Source organism: Chiloscyllium plagiosum, unplaced genomic scaffold (genome assembly GCF_037043375.1).
Source record: "Chiloscyllium plagiosum isolate Xiang-an unplaced genomic scaffold, Cpla_swu_hap1 HiC_scaffold_8, whole genome shotgun sequence".
In the NCBI taxonomy this organism is placed as follows: Eukaryota; Metazoa; Chordata; class Chondrichthyes; order Orectolobiformes; family Hemiscylliidae; genus Chiloscyllium; species Chiloscyllium plagiosum.
The window spans coordinates 27,327,594-27,351,763 of NW_028270146.1; the positions used below are offsets into that span (position 1 = coordinate 27,327,594).

At 40.0% G+C, this 24,170-nt stretch overlaps 1 protein-coding gene across 1 annotated transcript in view; it reads right to left on the minus strand.

Annotated features, from left to right (window-relative positions):
• Nucleotides 1–683: 683 nt before the first annotated feature.
• Nucleotides 684–24,170, minus strand: part of vrk1 (VRK serine/threonine kinase 1) — a 65,010-nt gene continuing 41,523 nt past the window's right edge. The window contains exons 12-13 of the mRNA XM_043697154.2: nucleotides 3,832–3,922; nucleotides 684–969 (exon numbers count right to left, since the gene is read on the minus strand). Of these exons, the coding sequence (XP_043553089.1) occupies nucleotides 851–969; nucleotides 3,832–3,922 (210 nt within the window). The 3' untranslated portion in view covers nucleotides 684–850. The remainder of the gene's footprint in view (nucleotides 970–3,831; nucleotides 3,923–24,170) is intronic.

Genomic DNA, 24,170 nt, shown 5'->3' on the forward strand with positions numbered 1-24,170 from the left:
AGTGGAGTTCAGGATTCTTAAAATCAGCCACAATCTCATTGAATGGTGGAGCAGCCTCCTTCAGCTCCAACATCATAAGGTCTTTATGGTCATTTACACTAAAACACAAGATAATCAGTAAATAGGATACACAATATAGCCTGCCTGGCACAAATTTTCATAGGAAGGTTCTTTATTTTGTGTAGAACATTTAACCAGTTACTTTTTACAAAAGCTGAATAAGTCATATTCTTAAGTGATCAGAATGTAAGGAAAATATGTTTACATATTCATATCACTAATAATTCAAATTTAAGTTTACAATATATTTCTTCTTTAAAAATAACATGTTCACAGTAAACTCCAAGCTACAAACTATAAATAAAGGTATAATGAAATCTTCTAGATTTTATCAGATAAAATAACCTGGTATCCAGTGACATGCTAAATCATTGCCTGATATCCTGGGAAATCATGAGCATGAGTAGCTAATATTCTTTCGTGCAAAGCACAGGGGGACACCCCATTTGTCCATCTAGCAAAACTTGCTTCTTTCACTTCTAATATTTCTCAGGACTTGCAATTTTACATGTTGAAACTTCAAGATATTGTACATTAATGTGTTAATTTAGTTAACAGAAAAGCAGCAGAAAGGTATCAATAACTTACTCCTGGATTGTGTATAAAGAAAATCAAACTTTAAAAATGTTTCAATTTTTATTTCAGCAACGCAAAGCACAACACATAAAAGTCAACATAAAAATGAGATCTTTTTCTTAAAAAAAACTAATTTTCAGAACAACTTCATTGTAAAGAATCAGACTTTAATAAAAAGTAAAGCAGAGGACAATCATAATAAGATTGCTTTTTTTTAACATTTACTTAGGTGTTTTCTTTTCCCATGGCCTGTCAAAACTGAGGGAGAAGTTTGAGTGCCCATTTCAACCATCTCTACTTTCTTCAAATTCCTTCTTGCTTCCGACTTCTTGGCTTTAAATAGAAAGACATCACATCTTACTAAAGAGACAAATATTTCTGTAGATTTTTCAAAGACAGTTATTTTGTTGCTGCTCTCTCACTTTGCACAACAAAACAACCGAGGTAACAGGAACAGTTGAAAATTAAAGAGAAGCCACTAATTAAAGACAAAAAAAAGCAAACATCACCAACTAAAATCAACAAGATGAAAAGAAAACTAAATTGGCGACATAAACATTTACAGAATATATGAAGGTTGGTTTCTTCATTAGTCAAGACTTAAACCATCACTAAATATCAGCCCCGAACCTGAAACTTGCCAAGGACACTGGCCCTGATTTTGAAACAAAACTGCCAATGCTATTACCAATCCTCTAACTGGCAGCAATTTCTGAAGTACACCAGGGGAAGTTAAATTTGAAATCCTGAAATTGCTGTCAGTAATCCTGTGTTTCCCCAAAGAATGCACTATTCAGACCTCCTCCCGTTCCCTCCATTCAGCCCCTCATTTAGTAATGGCAAACTAAATACATAATTCTTTTAAAGTTCACATTTAAAGTTAGCTGCAAATCAATTCCATTTGAATGTTTAAAACATTTGTTAGCTACCTATAATATTTAAAAATAAGTGGAAGATTTCAGTGTTTTTCACTTCCTGGTTTGCTCTGAGAACATTTCAATGTGACCGGTTGCTTAGTGTGCTTGATAGGATTACCTTTCTGAAAGTGTTGGGGTCTGTATGACTTGGGACCAGGTTAAAACTTAAGTTGGGGCATAAGGTAAGACAGATTTTTGTATGCAGCGTGTTTTGTGGTCAGCAGCAAGTGCTATTGATTCATGTCAACCTCAAAATCCAGCTCATTATTCTTCTTTCTTTCAATTACTAATGAACATTAGTGCAGCTCAAAGGCAAAAACAATAAAGAAATTCTCCTCTGAATGGAAATTCTAATTGCGAGAATGAAACTTGCACTTTTTAGAACCTTACCTAGCTCTTGATGACAGTTTGTCATTCTGCAGAATATAAAGAATACAATGCATGGTTTTCAGTTTGGTTTAAGTGTAATGTTTGGTTTTACAGTTCTGTAGATTAATTCACCAGCTATATACTTTAACTTTTTTAATATAGAAGAGTACATCCCCATTGTAAAAAGCCCTTCAATTGTCTATTGCTTCACATCTGCCATTAACAGACAACTCAGCAATATGTCTGCACGGTATTCTTAAATTTTGTGATGGCTTACTATAAGCTTTAAAAACCTTTCAAATCCTCAACTTCTAAGTACCACACATTAAATATGCAAACTTCAATGAACCACAAGGATTATTAAATTCAACATGAACCTGAGAAAATGCATAGATGGAATCTCCACATGTTTATTAAATTTTGTACAGTCTCCTTAAGTTTTGTTTACTGCAACAATGTCAGATTTTCCACAGGTGGTAACTGTAAAAACTTAGAAAAATCACTCTTAAAACAAAGAAAATAATAAGCATCAAAAACTTAAGATTTTAATTTGGACATGGAAGAATTTACTGAACAGCAAGAAATCAAATTACATATTTATGTACATTGCAAGTTACAGTCTATATAGTCAGCCAGTCTATGCTTATATATCTATGATGACACAGTAGGTGGTCACCTGGCCTGGAATCCATGCAAATTTCTATCCCAGCTCCCACACCTCAGATTCAAATCAGCTCCATTGTTCTACTCCAACTACATGGTACCTGTACCTGTTATTTCTCTCAATTACCATCAGATGCAGAGCAGAAGTAGCCATTCAACCTGAGTCCCCTCCACTTTCCTATCAACTCTCAATTCCATTATGAATTAGAAATCTGTCAATCTTAGCCTTGAATATACTTAATAGCCCAGCCTTGACAGACCTTTACGGTCAAGAATTCCATGTATTTATCAAGTAAAAATCTACTTCTTATCTGACTTAAATAGTAGACTCTTCACTTTGATACTCTGGTTCTAAATACACCTACAAGGAGAAACAACCTCTCCTGCATCTATCCTATTGATTCCCCCAAGAACCTCGTTTCAGTAAGGTCACCTCTCATTCTCCTGAAATCCAATGCATACAGGCTATTCAACTCATAAGTAAATCCCTCTGCAGCCAAACTCCATTCCATGTGAAAGTATTCATGGTTTCCAATTCCAACAGTTTCCTAGGTCGCAAGATCATTACCAATCCCTATGCAAATAAAGTTTTTTCCTATACACCCCTGTATCTCTTGCCAAAAATCTTTAATGTGTGTTCTTTAACGTTGACTCAGCTTTTTGTCTACTTCTTACCCATCTAAAGCCAACAATCTTGTACAGCTCTATCAGATCAGTCCGCAATGTGTTGGGCTCCAGGGACAACGATCACAGTTTCCCCAAACTAACCTTGCAGTTTAAACTGGGGACAAAAAGTTTCCTCTTCAACTGTGTTTTATTTTTTGTTGCATTAAAAGCATCGTTAACAAAAACTACGGGAAAAAGACAGAACATTATGCTGGATTTGTAGGGACTATTTTTTACCAAATGTCATAAGGGACCAAGATTTAGACGTTTAGATCAGAGTGGTGCTGGAAAAGCACAGCAGGTCAGGCAGCATCTGAGGAGCAGGAAAATCGACTTTTCGGGCAAAGGCCCTTCATCAGGAATGATGAAGGGCTTTTACCCGAAATGTCGATTTCCCTGCTCCTCGGATGCTGCATGACCTGCTGTGCTTTTCCAGCACCATTCTGATCTAAAAACTGTGGCTTCCAGCATCTGCAGTCCTAACTTTTGCTACCAAGATTTAGATGTTAATTGACATGTCCAGCTGACAATTCAAAAGGGTCTTGACTGCCTCAACACCCCAGTTTGATTGTGTTCTTACCTCTTGGAGATTTTCGCATTCTTTTTCCACCCTTTAACTCAGAATCAGAGGCATTGCCTTCATGATCAACAGTCTTTGAAGCACATCGTTTCTTTAAAAAAAAAGAAAGATATTGCTGGAGATCAATCATTGTCAGCAAAATTTTAGTCACTGTCTTTATGACATTAAATTAATTAGACAACGCTCAGACAAACCGAGTGATCTGTGGATGAGCTAGTTTCTAGAAAATTAGTACAGGGGCTCAAAAGTTTGAAAGCAGTAACACAAGATGGAATCTTGGGTAGTGTTGTGACATCAAAAGAGCTGGAGCTTACGCCAAACTGAAGTCTTAATAAGAAAGCTCTTACACTTACTCCTAACAAAAGCAGCTACAGTACTCAAAGTTTAATTCGAACATACATTAATAAAACTTCCAAAGCATATCACATTGATTTTCAAATTCAACTCAATAGATCAAAGCTCTCCTGCTATAGGAGGTTCATGATGATATACAAAGTGATAAGCACACTGATGGGTAGATTAAAAACAGCTTTACACACCAGGAGTAAAGCTACACTTGACTAAGATGTGATGGAGGCTAATGATATGCAACATTTTCTACTTAACCTGTTCAGAGATATTATTACACACCTCAAGTGCTGGTCAGACCTGAAGCTAGGACTCCTGATATCGAGAGATAGGGACACCACCACAGCACTAGAGCCTAGTAGTCCATTACGTTAAATAATTAGATTGTTAAGAAAACGAGTCACACAGTTTTGTAGCAGGATTTTAATTCCAAACAAAAGCTTTAAATTATCTGGTTAGATTGAGAAAGGTTACAGTAGATCGCTAAACCATGTTTTCATTCTCTCAAACCTATTGGCTTTGACATTAAGAGCTTGGTTTTAGTCCCAGAGTGGGAACACAATGAGAAAATCATGTATTTGAGTAGCACCAAGCAGACCTGACCAATTTTAATTGCTGGGCCACATTACCAGCTTCCTGAGCAAAATGGCTGGAAATCTGGCAAGAAGAGCAGCTGACCCACGTTCAGATGTGGGCAAACACAAACTTAACGAGACCGCAGCAGTATAGTTTGGCAAGACCATGGTGACTTTACCTTTTGAAAATAATTTTTTTTTTTACTGAGCCACCAATGGAGATTTTAGTGCAGAAAACAAATGCTTGATCACAGAGGGAAGTTGAGGAGAGAACACAGCAGAATTGGAGATGTTTATGATTGGAATTCAAGAAGACAATTCACCAACTGTGGAGCAATTAAACTCAGGAATACACAGGCTAGAAATGTTGGAGGCAATGCTGAGGAACAAGATATACATTTATTTGGAAAGGCAAGGGATAGTCAACATGGCTTTGTGCATGGGAAATCATGTCTCACAAACTTGATTGAGTTTTTTGAAGAAGTAACAAAAAGGATTGAGGAGGGCAGAGATGTCATCTATATGGACTTCAATAAGGCGTTTGACAAGGTTCCCCATGGGAGACTGGTTAGCATGGTTAGATCTCATGGGATACAGGGAGAACTAGCCATTTGGATACAGAACTGGCTCAAAGGGAGAAGGTAAAGGGTTGTTTTTCAACTGGAGGCCTGTGACCAAAGGAGTGCCACTAGGATCAGTGCCAGGTCCAATTCTTTTTATCATTTATATAAATGATTTGGATGTGAGCATGAGGTATAGTTAGTAAGTTTGCAAATGACACAAAATTGGAGGTGTAGTGGACAGCGAAGGTTACCTCAGATTACAAAGGGATCTTGATCAGATGGGTCAATGGGCTGAGAAGTGGCAGATGGAGTTTAATTCAGATAAATGTGAGATGCTGCATTTTGAGAGAGCAAATCTTAGCAGGACTTATACACTTAACAGTAAGGTCCTAGGGAGTGTCGCTGAACAAAGAGACCTTGCAGTGCAGGTTCATCGCTCTTTGAAAGTGGAGTTGCAGGTAGATAGGATAGTGAAGGTGGCATTTGGTATGCCTTCCTTTATTGGTCAGCGTATTGAGTACAGGAGTTGGGAGGTCATGTTACAGCTGTACAGGGCATTAGTTAGGCAACTGTTGGAATATTGCATGCAATTCTGGTCTCCTTCCTATCGTAAAGATGTTGTGAAACTTGAAAGGGTTCAGGAAAGATTTACAAGGATGTTGCCAAGGTTGGATGATTTGAGCTATAGGGAGAGGTTGAATAGTCTTGGGCTGTTTTCCCTGGAGCGTCAGAAGCTGAGGGGTGACCTTATAGAGGTTTACAAAATTATGAGGGGAATGGATAGGATGAATAGACAAAGTATTTTCCCTGGGTGGGGGGAAACCTATGAACTGGAGGGCATAGGTTTAGGGTGAAAGAAAAAAGATATAAAAAGAGACCTAAGGGGCAACTTTTTCACGTAGAGGATGGTACCTGCATGAAATGAGCTGCCAGAGGAAATGGTGGAAGCTGGTACAATTGCAACATTTAAAAGGCATCTGGATGGGTATACGAATAGGGAGGGTTTGGAGGGATATGGGCCAGGTGCTGGCAGGTGGGACTGGATTGGGTTGGGATATCTGGTCGGCATGGACGGGTTGGATTGAAGGATCCGTTTCTGTGTTGGACATCTCTATGGTTCTATAAGAGGGACGTGCAGAAATCAGAGTAATAGGGTGAAAGATATGGAATTATGGAAGGGCAAAATCTTGGAAGGCTTTAAAACTAAGGATAAGAATGTTAAAATTAAAGTATTGCTTGGGAGGGAGCCAATGCAAATCAGCTAGAAATGGGTGATAGACGAATGGGTCTTGGAGCTTCTTAGGATACGGACAAAAGACTCTTAGACAAGGTCAAGTTTAGCTAGCGTGAAAAGGTCGAGAAGTAGCCGGGAGAATATTCAAGTAATGGGAACAAAGACATGGATTCAGCAGCTCATTAGACTCACTGCAACAGTACATATTTTGGTATCAAAATTTTGAATAAAGCAATGAGTCAGTAAGGTGGAAAACATCAAGTTCCAATTGATCTAGCAGGCTGCAAGAAGCAACTTGGTCGTGGAGAATAGTCTATGTTCAAAGAGTGAAGGCAACCATGCGTACGTTAGATTATCTAAAAATTCTTCTTCAAAACAATGATTTGTATCAAATTCAGGCATTTTCACCGACAAGCATTTAATACTGCTCAGACGTTCAGTTCATACAAGTAATATAAAATGCAACAAATCTGCTTCATTGCTATAGTTTGACATCTTTATAATCACTGTAAAGACCACATTTTTATTTTTCTTTATTTTGTATTGTAATCAGTGCATCAAGTGTCTTATGAATAACCTCACCTGATGTTTACCTACAGCAGCACTCTTACTGCACTGTTTCGGTATAAGCCCCAAAGGGTGCATTTTGGTTGGAACTAAAAACACACATGGCTATTTGTTTACAAAGTCCAAAGAAAACTGCAACATTATACCTAACATGAATAAACTGAACTTTTAATAGTGGCTCAAAATCACTGCTCATCATTTGCTGGAGGTTAGGATTGTTTTAAAATTAATAACTGGTAGAACACTGAACTGCACTGATTTATACAATTTTAACCAGAGGAGACAAATGCAAAAGAAAATTCAGCACAACAATATCTCAAATAAGAAGCAGGTTCAGTGCAATTGCTGCAACAAACTTGGATGTGGTCTCAAGGCATCTCCTTCAACATTTTTAGATGAAACAGATGCAATCACTGCAACATGTTGTAAAAAAAAAGAAACAGCAATGTTCTCATGCACTCAAGAGCATAAATGTAACCACAGGCTAAAAGAGGCCATCATTTGGATCCATATTTGAAATGTGGCGCAGTCTGCCATCTCGCGTGGCTATAAACAATCTTGTGGCACAATTTTTAAGAGCAAGATGATTCTTCGCTCATGCCCTGGCTAATACTTCGACCCCAACTTACACTATTAACAGATTAAAAACCAAAAGAACTGCAGATACTGTCAATCTGAAACAAAAACATAAGTTGCTGGAAAAGCTCAGCAGGTCGGGCAGCAACTGTGAACAGAAATCAAGGTTAACATTTCAGGTCTGGTGACCAGTTCTGAGCAAGATTCACCAGACCAGAAACGTTAAACTTGATTTCTCTTCACAGATGCTGCTAGACCTGCTGAGCTTTTCCAGCAACTACTATTAACAGATTACTTGGTTATCTCAATTCTTTGTGGAGCATTGATGTGTGCAAACTGGCTGCAGCAATTCCAACTTCAGAATTTGGCTGCACTTCAATAATGTACTTCAGTGGTTGTAAAGCACTTTGGGATCTTAAAAGCCCTTTATAAATGCAAGTTTCTTTTCAGTGATTCAGGTTATTTGCAGGAGTAACTGGATGAACCTTTATGTTTCCAAGCGTACCACATAGGATGTTCAAATGAATTTGTTGCTGGACGCACACAAACACAAGATGGACAGAAATCAAAAACATTAATGACTTCAAATAGAAAACAACCAGGGTTTTCATATCTCGTGTCTAAAACATTGAACTCCTTATCATAATGAAATGAATCCTGTAGCAAAAACTCAACTCACAAAGTGTCATCTTAGATATCAATCTTTAATAAGGTTCTCCAAATTTGGTTGGTCATTGAACTTTATCTTTGTTCAAGCCACCTTTTTCAATATTCTTTATCTCAAGAATATTCTTTTCCTGCCAGAAGCAATATCCAATGTGTGCATGCCTCTGTTCAAATTTTTATTCTGATACACCGTGGAAGTATTTTGACCAGACTTTCACTCCAGCTAACAAACAAATAAATATGCCCAAATATAAAGCTCAGAAATACAGTTAGGAAAAATTGTTTCCTTTTTTGAACAGGACCAGTTAATGTTACTTCAATTTTAAGACATTTTATATGAAAACTCTTGATACATCATAACTGACACATTCATGAATGAATGCCCAATTCAGTGAACAGAATGAACATCAGAAAGATAATGAACAATAAAGTTACTGCATATGGTGTCAGGACTAATTTATGGCAACAAGTGCTTTGTAGATGATATCAAAAGCTATTTCAAGCTAACTGAATAGAATACCGATATACAGAAAACTTGCAATGTAAAATATAAAAGTAAATCAACTTTCATTCCTGGTTCCCTACGCTAGCTTACATTCTAAGAGGTCCCTTTCCCTCAGTACTGGCCCTTGCAATTTCATCACATCTCTGTAAACTGCTGACCCACCTGTTTTTGTGCGATCTCTTTCTTTTAAAAAGAAATTGGATACATTGCTATTTCCTATTTACCTACCTGTTCAGCAACTCAACAGTCAAATTTCTTCGAAGAGCTTTCCGCCCATGCCACCTGCACTTAAATGAACCCAGTCACAGTTACAAGTATTTTTACTGGTGATCAAAACAAACCCTTCTCAACTTTGTATTCCATAATTGCAGAGTTGATTTCTGTTCAAATTTTGTTCTCTAATGTTCAATCCCTTTGTTCCTCTTACCTTGCCGATCATAACCAGCAATGGTTTTGTTTATTGCTTCACACACCAGGTCTGAAGTTGTTCAGGAATCTCACTTTGCCCTTTCTTCATCACCCTGCAAAACCTTCAGCAGCCAATTAGTCTCCATACAAGAGAATTCCCTCCCAAAATTACTCATCATCACACTTCCACTATGTTCCTTAAAACCTAGCAATGAACAAGCTATCAGTTTCCTCTTTCAATGCTCATTTCTGTATGGTTGCATTTTTATGAAGTAGCTTCAGTTTTTTTCAAAATGTGTTAAAGTCAGACGATTGATGCAAGGGTACATAAAATCTTCAAACCGGTTTAGAGATATTTAATACAGCTCATCTTTGTTACTCTAGGACAGATAATAGAATTTGCTACAAAAGGACATCAGATTGTGGAAGGACACTCCATGAATAAATCATACACTGACACTATGGATGGAGTAGGTTGGAGAGGTTGTATACTCTGGGTTTGCTAACTAATTGCAAAACAACCTAGCACTATAAGCATCTCTAAATTATTCAGTGTGATACACAACGGATTGTTTCACAATCTTATAAATACACATTCTGAAAAGGAAGCCATTTCCAGATTTCTGATGGATTACTCTATAATCAAACAACCCAACAGCCAAGAGTATTTTCTTTATACATCCAAATTTATTAATTCATCTAGTGGAGTGTGGAAAAGGGAGAGAGCAACACGCTGAAAATAAATGCTCAACTTTCTTTTAACTTAATTATTTAGAAAGTCAGTTGAAATTTCATTTAATTGAAATGCAGATAATTTTCAAAATACATATAGTTTAAAAAGATACTTAATTCAATGCCAAAGTGGCAACTGAAAAAGCACATAGAGATTGGACATATTTGGTTACTTAAGTCATGTATTTTTTAAAAATTAAGTAGTACAGAGATCAGACTAAGTATTGAAAATTGCAACTGTTCAACCCAGACATAAAAGATTATGGAAACTTACATTGATGGAACTACTAGCTAGACTTCTTCAAAGGACTGCGCTCCATTCTGTAGTTGTATACAAGCATGCAGGTATAAAGTTGTTTAAAATTCTCCTCCTTACATTAAAATCACTTTATGGTGCTGCCCTTCCTACTTCAAAAACAATAACATAATTCAACTCAAAATGCTAGTCTTCAAACTCGTGGTACATCTGCAGGCACTCACTTTGTCCATCGCAAGCCTTCAGCTGGCAAGACTTACTACTTTAAAAATTCCATCAACCTCTCTCTCCTTACTTAGGACATTTAATTAGAGCCATCAATTCAGCTAAGTTTTTCGTTGCCACTCAATCTTTTCTTCATCTAACCCAGCATCCTTTTTCAGATTACAAACTGAAGTTCTTTATTGACTTTTTTTCTACACTGAAGGCACTACACAAATTTAAAACATTGCTTAAAACACATTGTCTTGGCATGAGATAACACCATGAGGCAAAAGAATAATTTTACCTCAAGTTCATTATAAAATTTTGATTTAATTATTACCATTGGAAAACTAATATAATTGATTATTCATGGATGTGTAGATAGCCAGTTTAAATAAAATGCAAATTGACACAACTTTCATTGCTTAATTAAAAGTCAAAATATTCAGTAATAAAGTTTACATAATCAATGTTTAACAACCATCTATAAGATAGCAAGCAGTTAGTTAAATGACAAATACCATAGGAATATTAGCACATTTCACAGTGCCTACTGCATAGTCTAATTTGTTGATTAAAGAAATATTTAGAACAAAATAAACATATACGCAAATGTGTACCCATTTGAAACTGCCCGAGGCAACAAAAGTCTTTGACATCCCAACAATTGTGCAGTAGTAACAGATACAAGTGATAATCCAAGTTACTTGTTTTTAAAAAAATCCTCATATTTGCTCTATAAGCTTTGGACAACAGCCTAGATAAGCAGACAATAAAAAGAATAAAGACAAGATTTAAGCTGCAATTAGTCAAATACTATGGCAGATCATTGTTTAGCTAATTGTTTTCCCATAGCCAAATGGCAAACTCAGCCAAAGAATCAGTACAAGGATCACTATTCATACAAGCTGGCCCAAGAAATCAAGAAACTGAATATAGCTAATTCTCTTCCATGTTTCAACAAATTGTTGAGATTCTTCAATTTCCATTTTAGATGTTGGATATTGTCCAGGAAATTCTACATTCTATTTCATCATTTCATCATAATTCTGAACAAATTTTAAAATGTTTAGCAACAACTAGCCTATACTCTAATCACAGTAATTATTTTAACATGCTGACTGCTACTTAATATTGCATTTTATTTATGAAGATGTTACAGCTTCCCAACTGCTTATGGAAAAAAGGATTTTGTGTAGCTGTTAATGAAATTTGGCTTTTTTTCTCTTGTTTTAAGGGCTTATGTCGTTGTTTTGTGCACTACCATCTTGGCCAATAGCTGCTAGATGTAATCAACAGGCCACAATGGCTCATATCTGCAATGGCTGATTTTACATTGAAAATGTAACAGCAGGTTGCTAAGAGTTTTCCTTTCGATGTGCAGTAATGAATCAACAGCTAGGATTCACAGCCACCAAAGAGTAGTGTGCATCTCTTCCCTTCATCTCTGCCTCATCATTACCATCTAAACCCTGCTGCGCTGAACAGATTGGTTTGATAATTACACACAATAACTGCAGTGGGCACATAACCCTCAGCTGGCACAGGGCAGATCCCGAGCGGCAAGTTCCATATGTAAACTACACTGATTAAGTGTACGAGGTACATCCTCCCCTGCCTGTCTGCAGCTCTGATTAGTAGCATTCAGACACTGATATTACCATATGTCATCAAAATCATGAGGTAGCAGGTCAACCAAGAGTTATAAAATTTTCAAAGTGCTATTTAATCCATCACTTTGTTCTACTGTAGAACAATTACAGACATATACAACCAGAGATTAAAAACTGTAATCTCAAAAGTAAACCTTTAATCAAGATTTCACACTACTTCAGAAATTCAGTTACTATTCCCTTTTCGATTTCCCGGGAGGCTTTGTAAGCAAGCGTTAGCAAGACACTTGCATGTCACATTCAAATGGTCATCTGTATATGTGAGCCGAGACAGCATGTGCTGGCAGATTGGTGGTAAATCTTTCACAATCCAGTTTAGTAAATGCATAAACCTTCAGAAATGGGAAATTTGGATAATTGTCTTCCCCCTCATTACCACAGTGATACCAATAAAGGCAATTATATAGTCTATAAAAGCAATCTTCAATCTCAAACATCCTACAGAAGTTATGAGTTCCTTTAAAGGGAATTTTTGTTCATCAAAAAAAAAAGTTCAGATACTTCAACACATTAAGACCACAGTATCTAACGCTTACTTTTATAGGGTTGGAAGAAAGGTTTGATCAGTTATGCCCAGGTGGAAGATATTTTCAATACTACCACATTTACCTGGTTCATCAACAATACAAAGTTAGTGCTTCTGCCTTATTAGCACATTCCAATAAAATGAGTGTTTAGCTCAACTGGTATCATGCCTCCCCAAAAGGTAGAGAATTCAAGCCCCATCATAGATGTCCAGGCTAACCACTCAACATTGGGGCATTCTTGGCAATAGATTTTCTGCTCATTTCAGCACTATGGCTATGCTGTTTTTTAAACAAGTTATGTGCAGCAAGAAAATGAAATGGGTTAAAAGTACAATGAACATTTTGTTCTTGTAACTTTTGCATCACCTCATCAATTGATGAAATCCTCATCCACACATCTGTCAATCAATTATTCTAACGATTTCTGGTTGACCAACCACCATTTAATTTATCTATAACAGTGCTGGCCATCAAGATGTGCTCATGCATTAATCTAGGAGAAAGTGAGGACAGCAGATGCTGGAGATAAGAGCTGAAAAATGTGTTGCTGGAAAAGCACAGTAGGTCAGGCAGCATCCAAGGAGCAGGAGAATCGACGTTTTGGGCATAAGCCCTTCTTCAGGAATGAGGAAGGTGTGCCAAGCAGGCTAAGATAAAAGGTAGGGAGGAGGGACATGGGGGAGGGGTGTTGGCAATGCGATAGGTGGAAGGAGGTTAAGGTGAGGGTGATAGGCCAGAGAGGAGGTGGGGGCGGAGAGGTCAGGAAGAAGATTGCAGGTCAAGAAGGCAGTGCTGAGTCCGAGGGTTGGGACTGAGATAAATTGAGGGGGAGGGGGAAAATGAGGAAGCTGGAGAAATCTACATTCATCCCTTGTGGTTGGAGGGTTCCTAGGCGGAAGATGAGGCGCTCTTCCTCCAGGCGACGTGTTGCCATGGTCTGGCGATGGAGGCGGCCAAGGACCTGCATGTCCTTGGCGGAGTGGGAGGGGGAGTTAAAGTGTTCAGCCACAGGGCGGTTGGGTTGGTTGGTGTGGGTGTCCCAGAGGTGTTCTCTGAAACGTTCCGCAAGTAGGTGGCCTGTCTCCCCAATGTAGAGGAGGCCACATCGGGTGCAGCGGATGCAGGAAATGATGTGTGTGGAGGTGCAGGAGAATTTGTGACGGATATGGAAGGATCCCTTGGGGCCTTGGAGGGAAGTGAAGGGGTAGGTGCGGACGCAAGTTTTGCATTTCTTGCGTTTGCAGGGGAAGGTGCCGGGAGTGGAGGTTGGGTTGGTGGGGGGTGTGGACCTGACGAGGGAGTCGCAGAGGGAGTGGTCTTTCCGGAACGATGAAACGGGAGGGGAGGGAAATATATCCTTGGTGGTGGGGTCTGTTTGGAGGTGGCGGAAATGACTAAGGATGAGACGATGTATCTGGAGGTTGATGGGGTGGTAGGTGAGGACCAGTGGGGTTATGTCCTGGTGGCGATTGGAGGGGCAGGGTTCAAGGGCGGAGGAGCGGGAAGTGGAGGAGATGCGGTGGAGAGCATCGTCAACCACGTCTGAGGGGAAATTGCAGTCTTTGAAGAAGGAGGCCATCTGGGTTGGTCGGTATTGGAATTGGTCCTCCTGGAAGCAGATACGGCGGAGGCGAAGGAATTGGGAATATGGGATAGCGTTTTTACAGGGGGCAGGGTGGGAGGAGGTGTAATCTAGGTAGCTGTGGGAGTCGGTCGGTTTATAGTGAATGTCCGTGTTGAGTCGGTCGCCCGAGATAGAAATGGAACTGGCCCTCACTCTGAACAACTTCCCACTTCCTCCAAACCAAAGGAGTAGCCATAGGCAGCCGCATGTGTCCCAGCTATGCTTGCCTCTTTGTCAGATATGTGGAACAGTTCATCTTCCGCAGCTACACTGGCACCACCCTTCACATCGATGACTGTATCGGTGCTACCCCGTGGTCCCATGAGGAGGTTGAACAGTTCATCCACTTTACCTTCCACCCCGACCTCAAATTGACCTGGACCGTCTTGGACTCCTATCTCCCCTTCCTAGATCTCTCCATTTCTATCTCGGGCGACTGACTCAACACGGACATTTACTATAAATCCAAGGAGGTCCTTGGCCTCCTCCATCGCCAGACCATGGCAACATGACGCCTGGTGGAAGAGCGCATCATCTTCCGCCTGGGAACCCTCCAACCACAAGGGATGAATGCAGATTTCTCCAGCTTCCTCATTTCCCCTCCCCCCACCTTATCTCAGTCCCAAACCTCGGACTCAGCACTGCCTTCTTGACCTGCAATCTTCTTCCCGACCTCTCCGCCCCCACCCCCTCTCCGGCCTATCACCCTCACCTCAACCTCCTTCCACCTATCGCATTCCCAATGCCCCTCCCCCAAGTCCCTCCTCCCTACCTTTTATCTTAGCCTGCTTGGCACACCCTCCTCATTCCTGAAGAAGGGCTTATGCTTGAAACGTCGATTCTCCTGCTGCGCTTTTCCAGCAACACGTTTTTCACGCATTAATCGGTCTTTAATGAGCCACACCACCTCCTAGTATTCCACCCTCATCATATTTAGGATGACCATAACATGCAGGAGCAGAAGTAAGCCACTCAGCACAAGTCTGCTCTGCTATTCAATAAGATAATAGTTCATCTGATAATCCTCAATTATGTTTTCCTGCCTTTTCCTCTTACTGATTAAAACTGCTATCTCAGCCTTGACTATATTTAATGAACCCGTTTATGTTCATTAAACACGTGCTTACATGACTTTATCGTCTAACGCCTCTAGCATCTCTATCACTCTATCCCTTTATGCACCAATTCCAACGCAATAACTTTGCATTTCTTTGAGCAGCTATCTTATACATTAAGTTACATTGCCCAATCATTGGTTGCCCTGGAATTCCTTGTCTAAAATCTCACCATCTCTCTATTCTCCCTGAAAATTGGTTTTAAAACCCAATTCTCTAACCAAGCATTTGGCCTGTTCTTCTAATACCTTGCTTTCTTGTCGATTATTTGTTTATATTTTGGCGTAGCATTTTTCTACACAATTCGTGCTACAGAAAAGAATGTTGTCATCCACAAACCAATAAGTTACACTTGCTGAGCATTGTGCATGAATTTAAGTATATGTAGAGCTTTGCTTTCCCTGATAGATTCCAGAAGAAATGGTTCGGATGTAACCAGATAGAAGCAGAAAAGTCAAACGAGGAACTAAACCTTTTTGAAAACTTAAATGAAAGTTACTGTCTATTGAGTGCAACAAAGGATTGCTTGCACACATGATATACGCTGATGGAACTGGTCTGGGCAGTTATCTTTCTACAATAGTCAGCTGCTTCATTCAGACTGACATGTTGCAGAATCTGCTGTAGTTTAAATGACAGCCTCTGAAATGTTGGTTCTTAGCTGATCTTTATCAATTACTCAAATGGCTTCAATCTAAATGGGCCAATTGTTTTGGGCCAATAAGCACTTTCCTTCTACTCTTCACCCAGTTTATTTGGGAATAATCGGCCGAATATTTGCAGTAGTCAAAACAAAATCTACCCAATTATAACTTAATCCAAGCATCAACCTCAGCTCATTTCCAGCAAATCAAACTTGTTCTTTTGCATTAAATGTCAGCAAAGCACAAACCTGTAAGCTTTTAAAACCTGTAAGCTTTCACCTAAGTGTCAAATAATCAGAAACACCGAAAAAGGACATGGCTTTCAGAGTTCACAGACATATTCAAAATTTGGGAACATTCAGAGGGAAAGTCAGATCTGTACAGATGGAATGGTCTCCACCTGAACCATGCAGGTGCTGGTGATCCTACTTAGTGCTGAATGAGAGAAATAGAGAGATTCTAAAAATATTGGGGACAGGGGATCAAATTTGGGAAGATGCTATGAATCCAAGAGTACAAATCAACACCAAAGAAAAAGATACCCATATGGAAAATGACATAGCCACCGTGACTAAAAGGGAGGGAGAACATGATCTATGATTCAACCAATAAATAAAGACCAGGAATTACAAAGAGAAAAATGATAAAACTAAAAGCCTCTGTATCTGAATGCACATAGCAATCAAACCAAAACAGGGGAACTGAGAGTGTAAGCAAAAACTTAAGAACAATCTGGTAACCAGCGTAAAGACATGGCTGCAGAATGACTTGAACTGTGTTCAGGCTCTTGAAGAATGTATGACATTTAACAATGAATGGAAATGAGGAAAGACAGAGGAATTGCTGGATTAGCTAGTGATGGCATCAGTACAATAGGAAGAGATGATCCAAGTTTCGGAAACCACAATGCGGGAACAGTTTGAAGTGATTTCAATGAGAGATAAGCAGTCATTTATAGTAATGATGTACAGGCCCCTTCACAATAACCACATGGTAAGATGGAGCACAAAGGAAGAATAACGAAAGCCTTAAAGAAAGGCATGGCAAAAATACTAGGAATTTTTTTGTGTATCGACTGGAAGTTAGTCAGGCAAAGGTAGCCTAGTTGAGGACTTCATAGAACATAACAGCGCAGTACAGGCCCTTTGACCCTTGATGTTGCACTGACCTGTGAAACCAATTTGAAGCCCATGTAACCTGTACTATTCCATTCTTGTCCATATGCCTATCCAATGACCATTTAAATGCCCTTAAATTTGGCAAGTCGACAACTGTTGCAGGCAGTTCCACTGATTACTGAGTAAAGAAATTACCTCTGACAACTGTCCTATATCTATCACGCCTCAATTTAAAGCTATGTCGCCTCGTGCTAGCCATCGCCATTCAAGGAAAAAAGGCTCATTGTCCAACCTATCTAACCCTCTGATTATCTTGCATGTCTCAATTAAGTCACCTCTCAACCTTCTCTCTAACGAAAACTGCCTTAAGTTCCTCAGCCTTTCCTCATAAGACCTTCCCTCCATACCAGGCAGCATCCTAGTAAATCTCCTCTGAACCTTTTCCAAAGCTTCCACATCTTCCCTATACTCCAGTGACCAGAACTGTATGCAATACTCCAAGTGCGGCCGCACCAGAATTTTGCACAGTTGTAGCATGACCTCATGGTTCCAAAACTCAATCTTTCTACCAATAAAAGCTAATACACTGTAAGCCTTCTTAACAACCCTATCAACCTGGGTGGCAACTTTCAAGGATCTATGTACCTGGACACCAAGATCTCTCTGCTCATCTACACGACCAAGAATCTTACCATTAGCCCAGTACTTTGTATTCCTCTTACTCCTTCCAAAGTGAATCACCTCACACTTTTCCACATTAAACACAGTTTGCCACCTCTCAGCCCAGCTCTGCAGCTTATCTATGCCCCTCTGTATCCTACAACATCCTTCGCGACTATCCACAACCCCACCGACCTTAGTGTCATCAGCAAATTTACTAACCCATCTTTCTATGCCCTCATCCTGGTCATGCATAAAAATGACAAACAGCAGTGGACCCAAAACACATCCTTGCAGTAAAGTACTAGTGACTGAACTCCAGCATGATTATTTCCCATCAACCACCACCCTCTGTCTTCTTTCAGCTAACCAATTTCTGATCCAAACTGCTAAATCGCCCTCAATCCCATGTCTTCATATTCTGTGCAATAGCCTACCGTGTGGAACCTTACTGAAATCCACATACACGTCAACCGCTTTACGCTCATCCACCTGCTTGGTCACCTTCTCGAAGAAAAATTTTGGGGCAACAAAATGATTTTGGAATAGTTTTTGGAGGTGATCAGAGAGCATTACATAGTTATATAGAACAGTACAGCGCAGAACAGGCCTTTCGGTCTTCGATGTTGTGCCAACCTATGAACTAATCTAAGCCCATTCCCCTACACTATCCCATCATCTGTATGCTGACCCAAATGCCCCTAATGTGGCCGAGTTAATTACATTGGCATTCCACTCCTTTACCACTCTCTGAGTAAAGAACCTGCCTCTGAATCTGTTTTGAAGCTATCGCCCCTCAATTTGCAGCTATGCCCCCTCGTACAAGCTGACATCATCATCCTTGGAAAAAGACTCTCACTGTCCACTCTATCTAATCCACTGCTCATCTTGTATGTCTCTATTAAATCCCCTTTTAGCTGCCTTCTCTCCAATGAGAACAGACCAAAGGTACGTCAACCGTTCCTCATAAGACCTTCCCTCTAGACTTGGCAATATCCTGGTAAATCTCCTCTGCAACTTTTCCAATGCTTCCACATCCTTTCTGTAATGGGGCGACCAGAACTGTACACAATATTCCAAGTGAGGTCGTGCTAACATTTTGTTCAGTTGCAGTGCGACATCATGACTCTGGAACTCAATCCCTCTAACAATAAAACCTAACACACCGTATGCCTTCTTAATAGCACTATCAACCTAGGTGGCAACTTTCAGGGACCTATGTACATAGACACCAGGATAGCTCCGCACATCCACACTACCAAGAATCTTTCCATTCATCCAGTATTCTGCCTTTCTGTTATTCTTCCCAAAGTGAATCACCTCACATTTATCTGCATATAATTCCATTTGCCACCTCACAGCCCAATTCTGCAGTTTATACAAGTCCCCCTGAAACCTGAAACATTCTTCCACACTGTCCACCACTCCACCAACTTTAGCGTCATCTGCAAATTTATTAACCAATCCACCTATGCCTACATCCAAGTCATTTATAAAAATTACAAACAGCAGTGGTCCCAAAATGTATCCTTGTGACACACCACTAGTAACCGGTCTCCAGGCTGAATATTTTTCATCAACCACCACTCGCTGCCTTCTTACAGAAAGCTAGTTTCTAATCCAAACTGCTAAATCACCCTCAATCCCATGCCTCTGCGTTTTCTCCAAAAGCCTACCACGTGGAACCTTATCAAAGCCTTTACTGAAGTCTATGTACACGTCAACTGCCCTACCCTCATCTACACACTTGTTGGTCATCTTTTCAAAAGAAACTCACTGAGGTTTGTGAGACACGACCTGCCCTTGATGAAACCATGTTGACTATCTCCAATCGAACTGCTGCTTGCTAGATGATTATAAATCCTATCTGTTATAATCCTTTCCAAACCTTTTCCTACAACAGACGCAAGACTCACTGGTCTATAATTACCTGGGTCATATTTACTGTCCTTTTTGAACAAGGGCACAACATTTGCAGTCCTCCAGTCCTCTGGTACTACCCTGCAGACAATGACGACTCAAAGATAAAGGCCAAAGGCTCCGCCATCTGCTCCCTAACCTCCCAGAGAATCCTCGGATAAATCCCATCCAGCCCAGGGGACTTATCTACTTTCACACCTTCTAGAATTGATAACACCTGTTCCTTACTAACCTCATTCCTTTCTAATCTAATGGCCTGTATCTCAGTCTTCTCCTCTGCAATATTCTTTGTCAAACAGATGACAAATATTCATTTAGCACCTCTCTGATTTCCACAGGGTCCACACACAACTTCCCACTACTGTCTTTGACTGGCCCTATTTCTATCCTAGTCATCCTTTTATTCCTCACATACCTGTAGAAAGCTTTAGGGTTCTCCTTTATTTGACCTGCTAAAGACTGCTCATGTCCCCTCCTTACTGCTCTTAACTCTGTTTAAATCCTGCCTAGCTCATCTGTAACTCTATCTCCTCATCTGAAGCATCTTGTCTCATTGTCACATAAGCCTTCCTCTTCCGCTTAACAAGAGATACAATTTCTTAATTTTTTTTTATGGTTCCCTTACCTTCTCACTTCCTCCTTGCCTGACAGGGACATATCTATCAAGGACATGCAATTTCTGTTCCTAAAACCAGTTCCACATTTCAATTGTCCCCATGCCCTGCATTTTGCTACCTCATTCTCTGCCTCCAAAGTCTTCCATAATTGCATTATAATTGCCCTTCCTCTTTCTATAATTCTTGCCCTGTGGCATGTACCTATCCCTTTCCATCGCTAAACTAAATATAACTCAATTATGGTCACTCTCTCCAAAGTGCTCACCTACCAATAAATCAAACACCTAGCCTGGTTCATTACCAAGTACGAGCTGAAAAACGTGTTGCTGGAAAAGCGCAGCAGATCAGGCAGCTTCCAAGGATCAGGAGAATCGATGTTTCGGGCATAAGCCCTTCTTCAGGAATGAGGAAGGTGTGCCAAGCAGGCCAAGATAAAAGGTAGGGAGGAAGGACTTGGGGGAGGGGCATTGGGAATGCGATAGGTGGAAACACATTTTTCAGCTCTGACCTCCAGCATCTGCAGTCCTCACTTTCTCTTCATTACCAAGTACCAGATCCAGTGTGGCTTCCTCTTTGGTCGGCCCTTCAACATACTGTGTCAGGAAACCCTCCGGACAAACACTGATCCATTTGATGTACTGGAGTTATAGCATTTCCAGTCAATGTTAGGGAAGTTAAAGTCCCCATAATCACCACCATGTTCCTTTCACTCCTACACAGAATTCTTCTGCCAATCCTTTCCTCCACATCCCTGGAACTTTGCGGAGGCCTATATAAAAAAAACTCCCAGCAGTGTGACCTCTCCTCTACTGTTTCTAACCTCAGCCCATACCACCTCAGTAGATGAGTCCGCATCAAAAGTTTTTTCAGTCACCATTATACTGTCCTTTACGAACAAAGCCACACCTTCCCATCTTTTACCACTTTTCCTGATCTTAATGAAAGTTCTAAACCCTGGACCCTGTATTATTCATTCCCAACCCTGCTCTATCCATGTCTCCGAAATGGCCTCAACATCGAAGTCCCAGGTACCTATCCATGCTGCAAGCTCACCTACCTTGTTCCGGATATTCCTGGCATTGAAAGTAGACATACTTCTAACCAGCTAGCTGTCGGCCAGCACATTCCTGTGACCGTGAAACCTTGTCCATACCCTCCCTACTCACATCCTCCTATTCACTGGAACTACACCATAGGTTCCCATTCCCCTGCTGAGCTAGTTTAAACCCATCTGAATAGCACTAGCAAATTTCCCATCCAGGATATTAATACCCCTCTGGTTTAAGTGAAGACCGTCCTGTTTGTAGAGGTCCCACATTCTCCAGAATGAGCCCCAGTTCTCCATAAAGCTAAAATGCTCCCTTCCGCACCATCCCTGCAGTCACATGTTCAGCTGATATCTCTCCCTATTCCTTGCCTTGCTATCATGTAGCACAGGTAATAAACCACAGATAACAACTCTTTGTTCTAGCTCTCAGCTTCCACTTTGGCTCCCTGAAATCCTGCCTTACATCCCTATCCCTCTTTCTACCTATGTGGACCACGACTTGGGGCTGGTCACCCTCTCCCTTCAGGACCCCAAAGACACGATCTGAGACATCACGGACCTTGGAACCTGGGAGGCAACACACCAACTGTGAGTCTCTTTCGCTCCCAACAAACCTTCAATCTGACCTTCAACTACTGAGTCCCTAATGACTAACACTCTCCTCCTTTCCCCCCTTCCCTTTTGTGCAACAGGGACAGACTCTGTGCCAGAGACCTGTACCCCAATGCATGTCCCTATTAAGTTGTCCCTCCAACAGTATCCAAACCAGTAGACCTGTTTTTCAGGGGAACGACCACAGAGCATCCCTGCACTGATTGTTTTTTTTCCCCCTTCGAACAGTTACCTAGTTTTTTCGTGCCTACATACTAGACCTGGTATTGCACAGACAGGATTAATTTGTGATTTCGGTGAAGGCATCCTTAGGTTGTAGCAGCCATAATATGACAATGCTACATTCAAATTGAGGGGAAAAGGAGTGGTCCAAGACTTCTTTAAAATTTAAAGAAGGAGAATTCTGAGGGCATGAAAGCACAGTTGGCTAAACAAATTGGCAAATTAGGTTCAAGAGCAGATCAATGCAGATGCAGCAGCAGACATTTAAGAGGATATTTCAGAATCTACAGAATACAAAAACACCAGCTGTAAGAAAAGTTCAAATGGAGGGACTCACCATTTGAGATGGATTAGAAATGTATAAAGAGCATCAAATTAAAAGAAAAGGCATGATTCCGTGCGAAGGGATGGTTGAACAGAAGATTCGAAAGAATATAAAAACATGAGAAAGCGACCAAAATAATAGCTAAATGGAAAAAATAGTGTACAAGAGAAAGCTAGTGAGAAATATAAAAACAGATAAGAGTTTCCACAAATATTTAAAAGGAAAAGAGCAAACAAAGTGAGGGTTGGTCCTATTGAAAGCAAATTGAAAGAATTATTAATGGAAAAAAAAGAAAATAACAAGTGAATAGATCAAGTATTTTGTATCAGTCTTCAGTAAACAGGATATAAATAACAACTTAGAGGCAGCGCCAAATCTGAAAATGGTAAGTTTGAAGGAACTCAGGAAAATGATAATCACCGAAGTTGTATTCAGCAAACTGTTAAGGCTGCAGACTGACAATGCTGAGGAACTTATCCTGGGGCTTGAAAAGGAATTGCTCGTGAGATAATCAAAATACGAGTTTTAGTTTTCCAAAACTCTCTTAATTCAGGGTCAGTCTCAGTAGATTTGAAGGTAGTAAATATAACTATTCAAAAAAGGAGGAAAGACAGAAAACATGAAATTATAGCAAGTTAGCTTAACTTTTGTCATGGGGAAAATGTTACAAGCTATTCGAAATCACAGAAAATGTAGAACATGGACTCAAGAACAAGTTATTCAGCTATTGTGCCCAGTCTACCATTCAAAACAATCATGGCTAATCCTCTAAGTTAACACCAATTTTATGCTTTCTCCCCATATTCTTTAAATACCCCATACAGCTGGGGTCCCAAGTATTTAACCTTGTCGTATCTCTTTTATCAATGCCTTGCAGCCTGAAAATGACCCATTTGTTCCTACTTTGCTCCCTATCTGAGAAATCAAAGCCTGAATTAAGAATTGGCATACACAATAGCCTCTGATGTGGATCTTTATCAAAAGCTTTCTGAATGCCCAAATACACATCAATTACTTATCCAGCTAGGCTTCTAGATACTTCGTCAGGACAAACTCTAGGTTTATCAAACATGATTTCCCTTTCATAGATCCATGATGTTTTTATATGATCCAACTCGTATTTTTTAAGAATGAGAAAGGAACATATAATATGAAGAGAGATTGCCGAGTTCAGATGTAGAGGAATCTGGGTGTCCTCATGCACAAACAGCAATATGTTAATTTGCAGGCACAACAAGTAATTAGGAAACCTAATGCAATCTGTCATTTATTGCAAGGGGAATAGAACACAACAGTTGGAATTTTAAGCTGCAGTTATACACTGCACTGATGAGGCTGCATCTGGAGTATCGTGCACCATATTGGTCAATTTATTTAAGGATGTAAATGTGTTGGTTCTAGTTCAAAGCAGGATTAACGGAAGGGTGAGGGTATTAGGAGGAAAGGCTGGGAGAGGCTCGGCTTGCATTCACTCGAGTTTACAAGAGTAAGGTGACTCGATTGAAACATAAATCCTTAAGCATTTCAGATGAATTGGGGAGATTTGCTCTTATGGGAGAATCTAGCGCTAGAAGTCAGTTTAAAAATCTGAGTTGAGGCA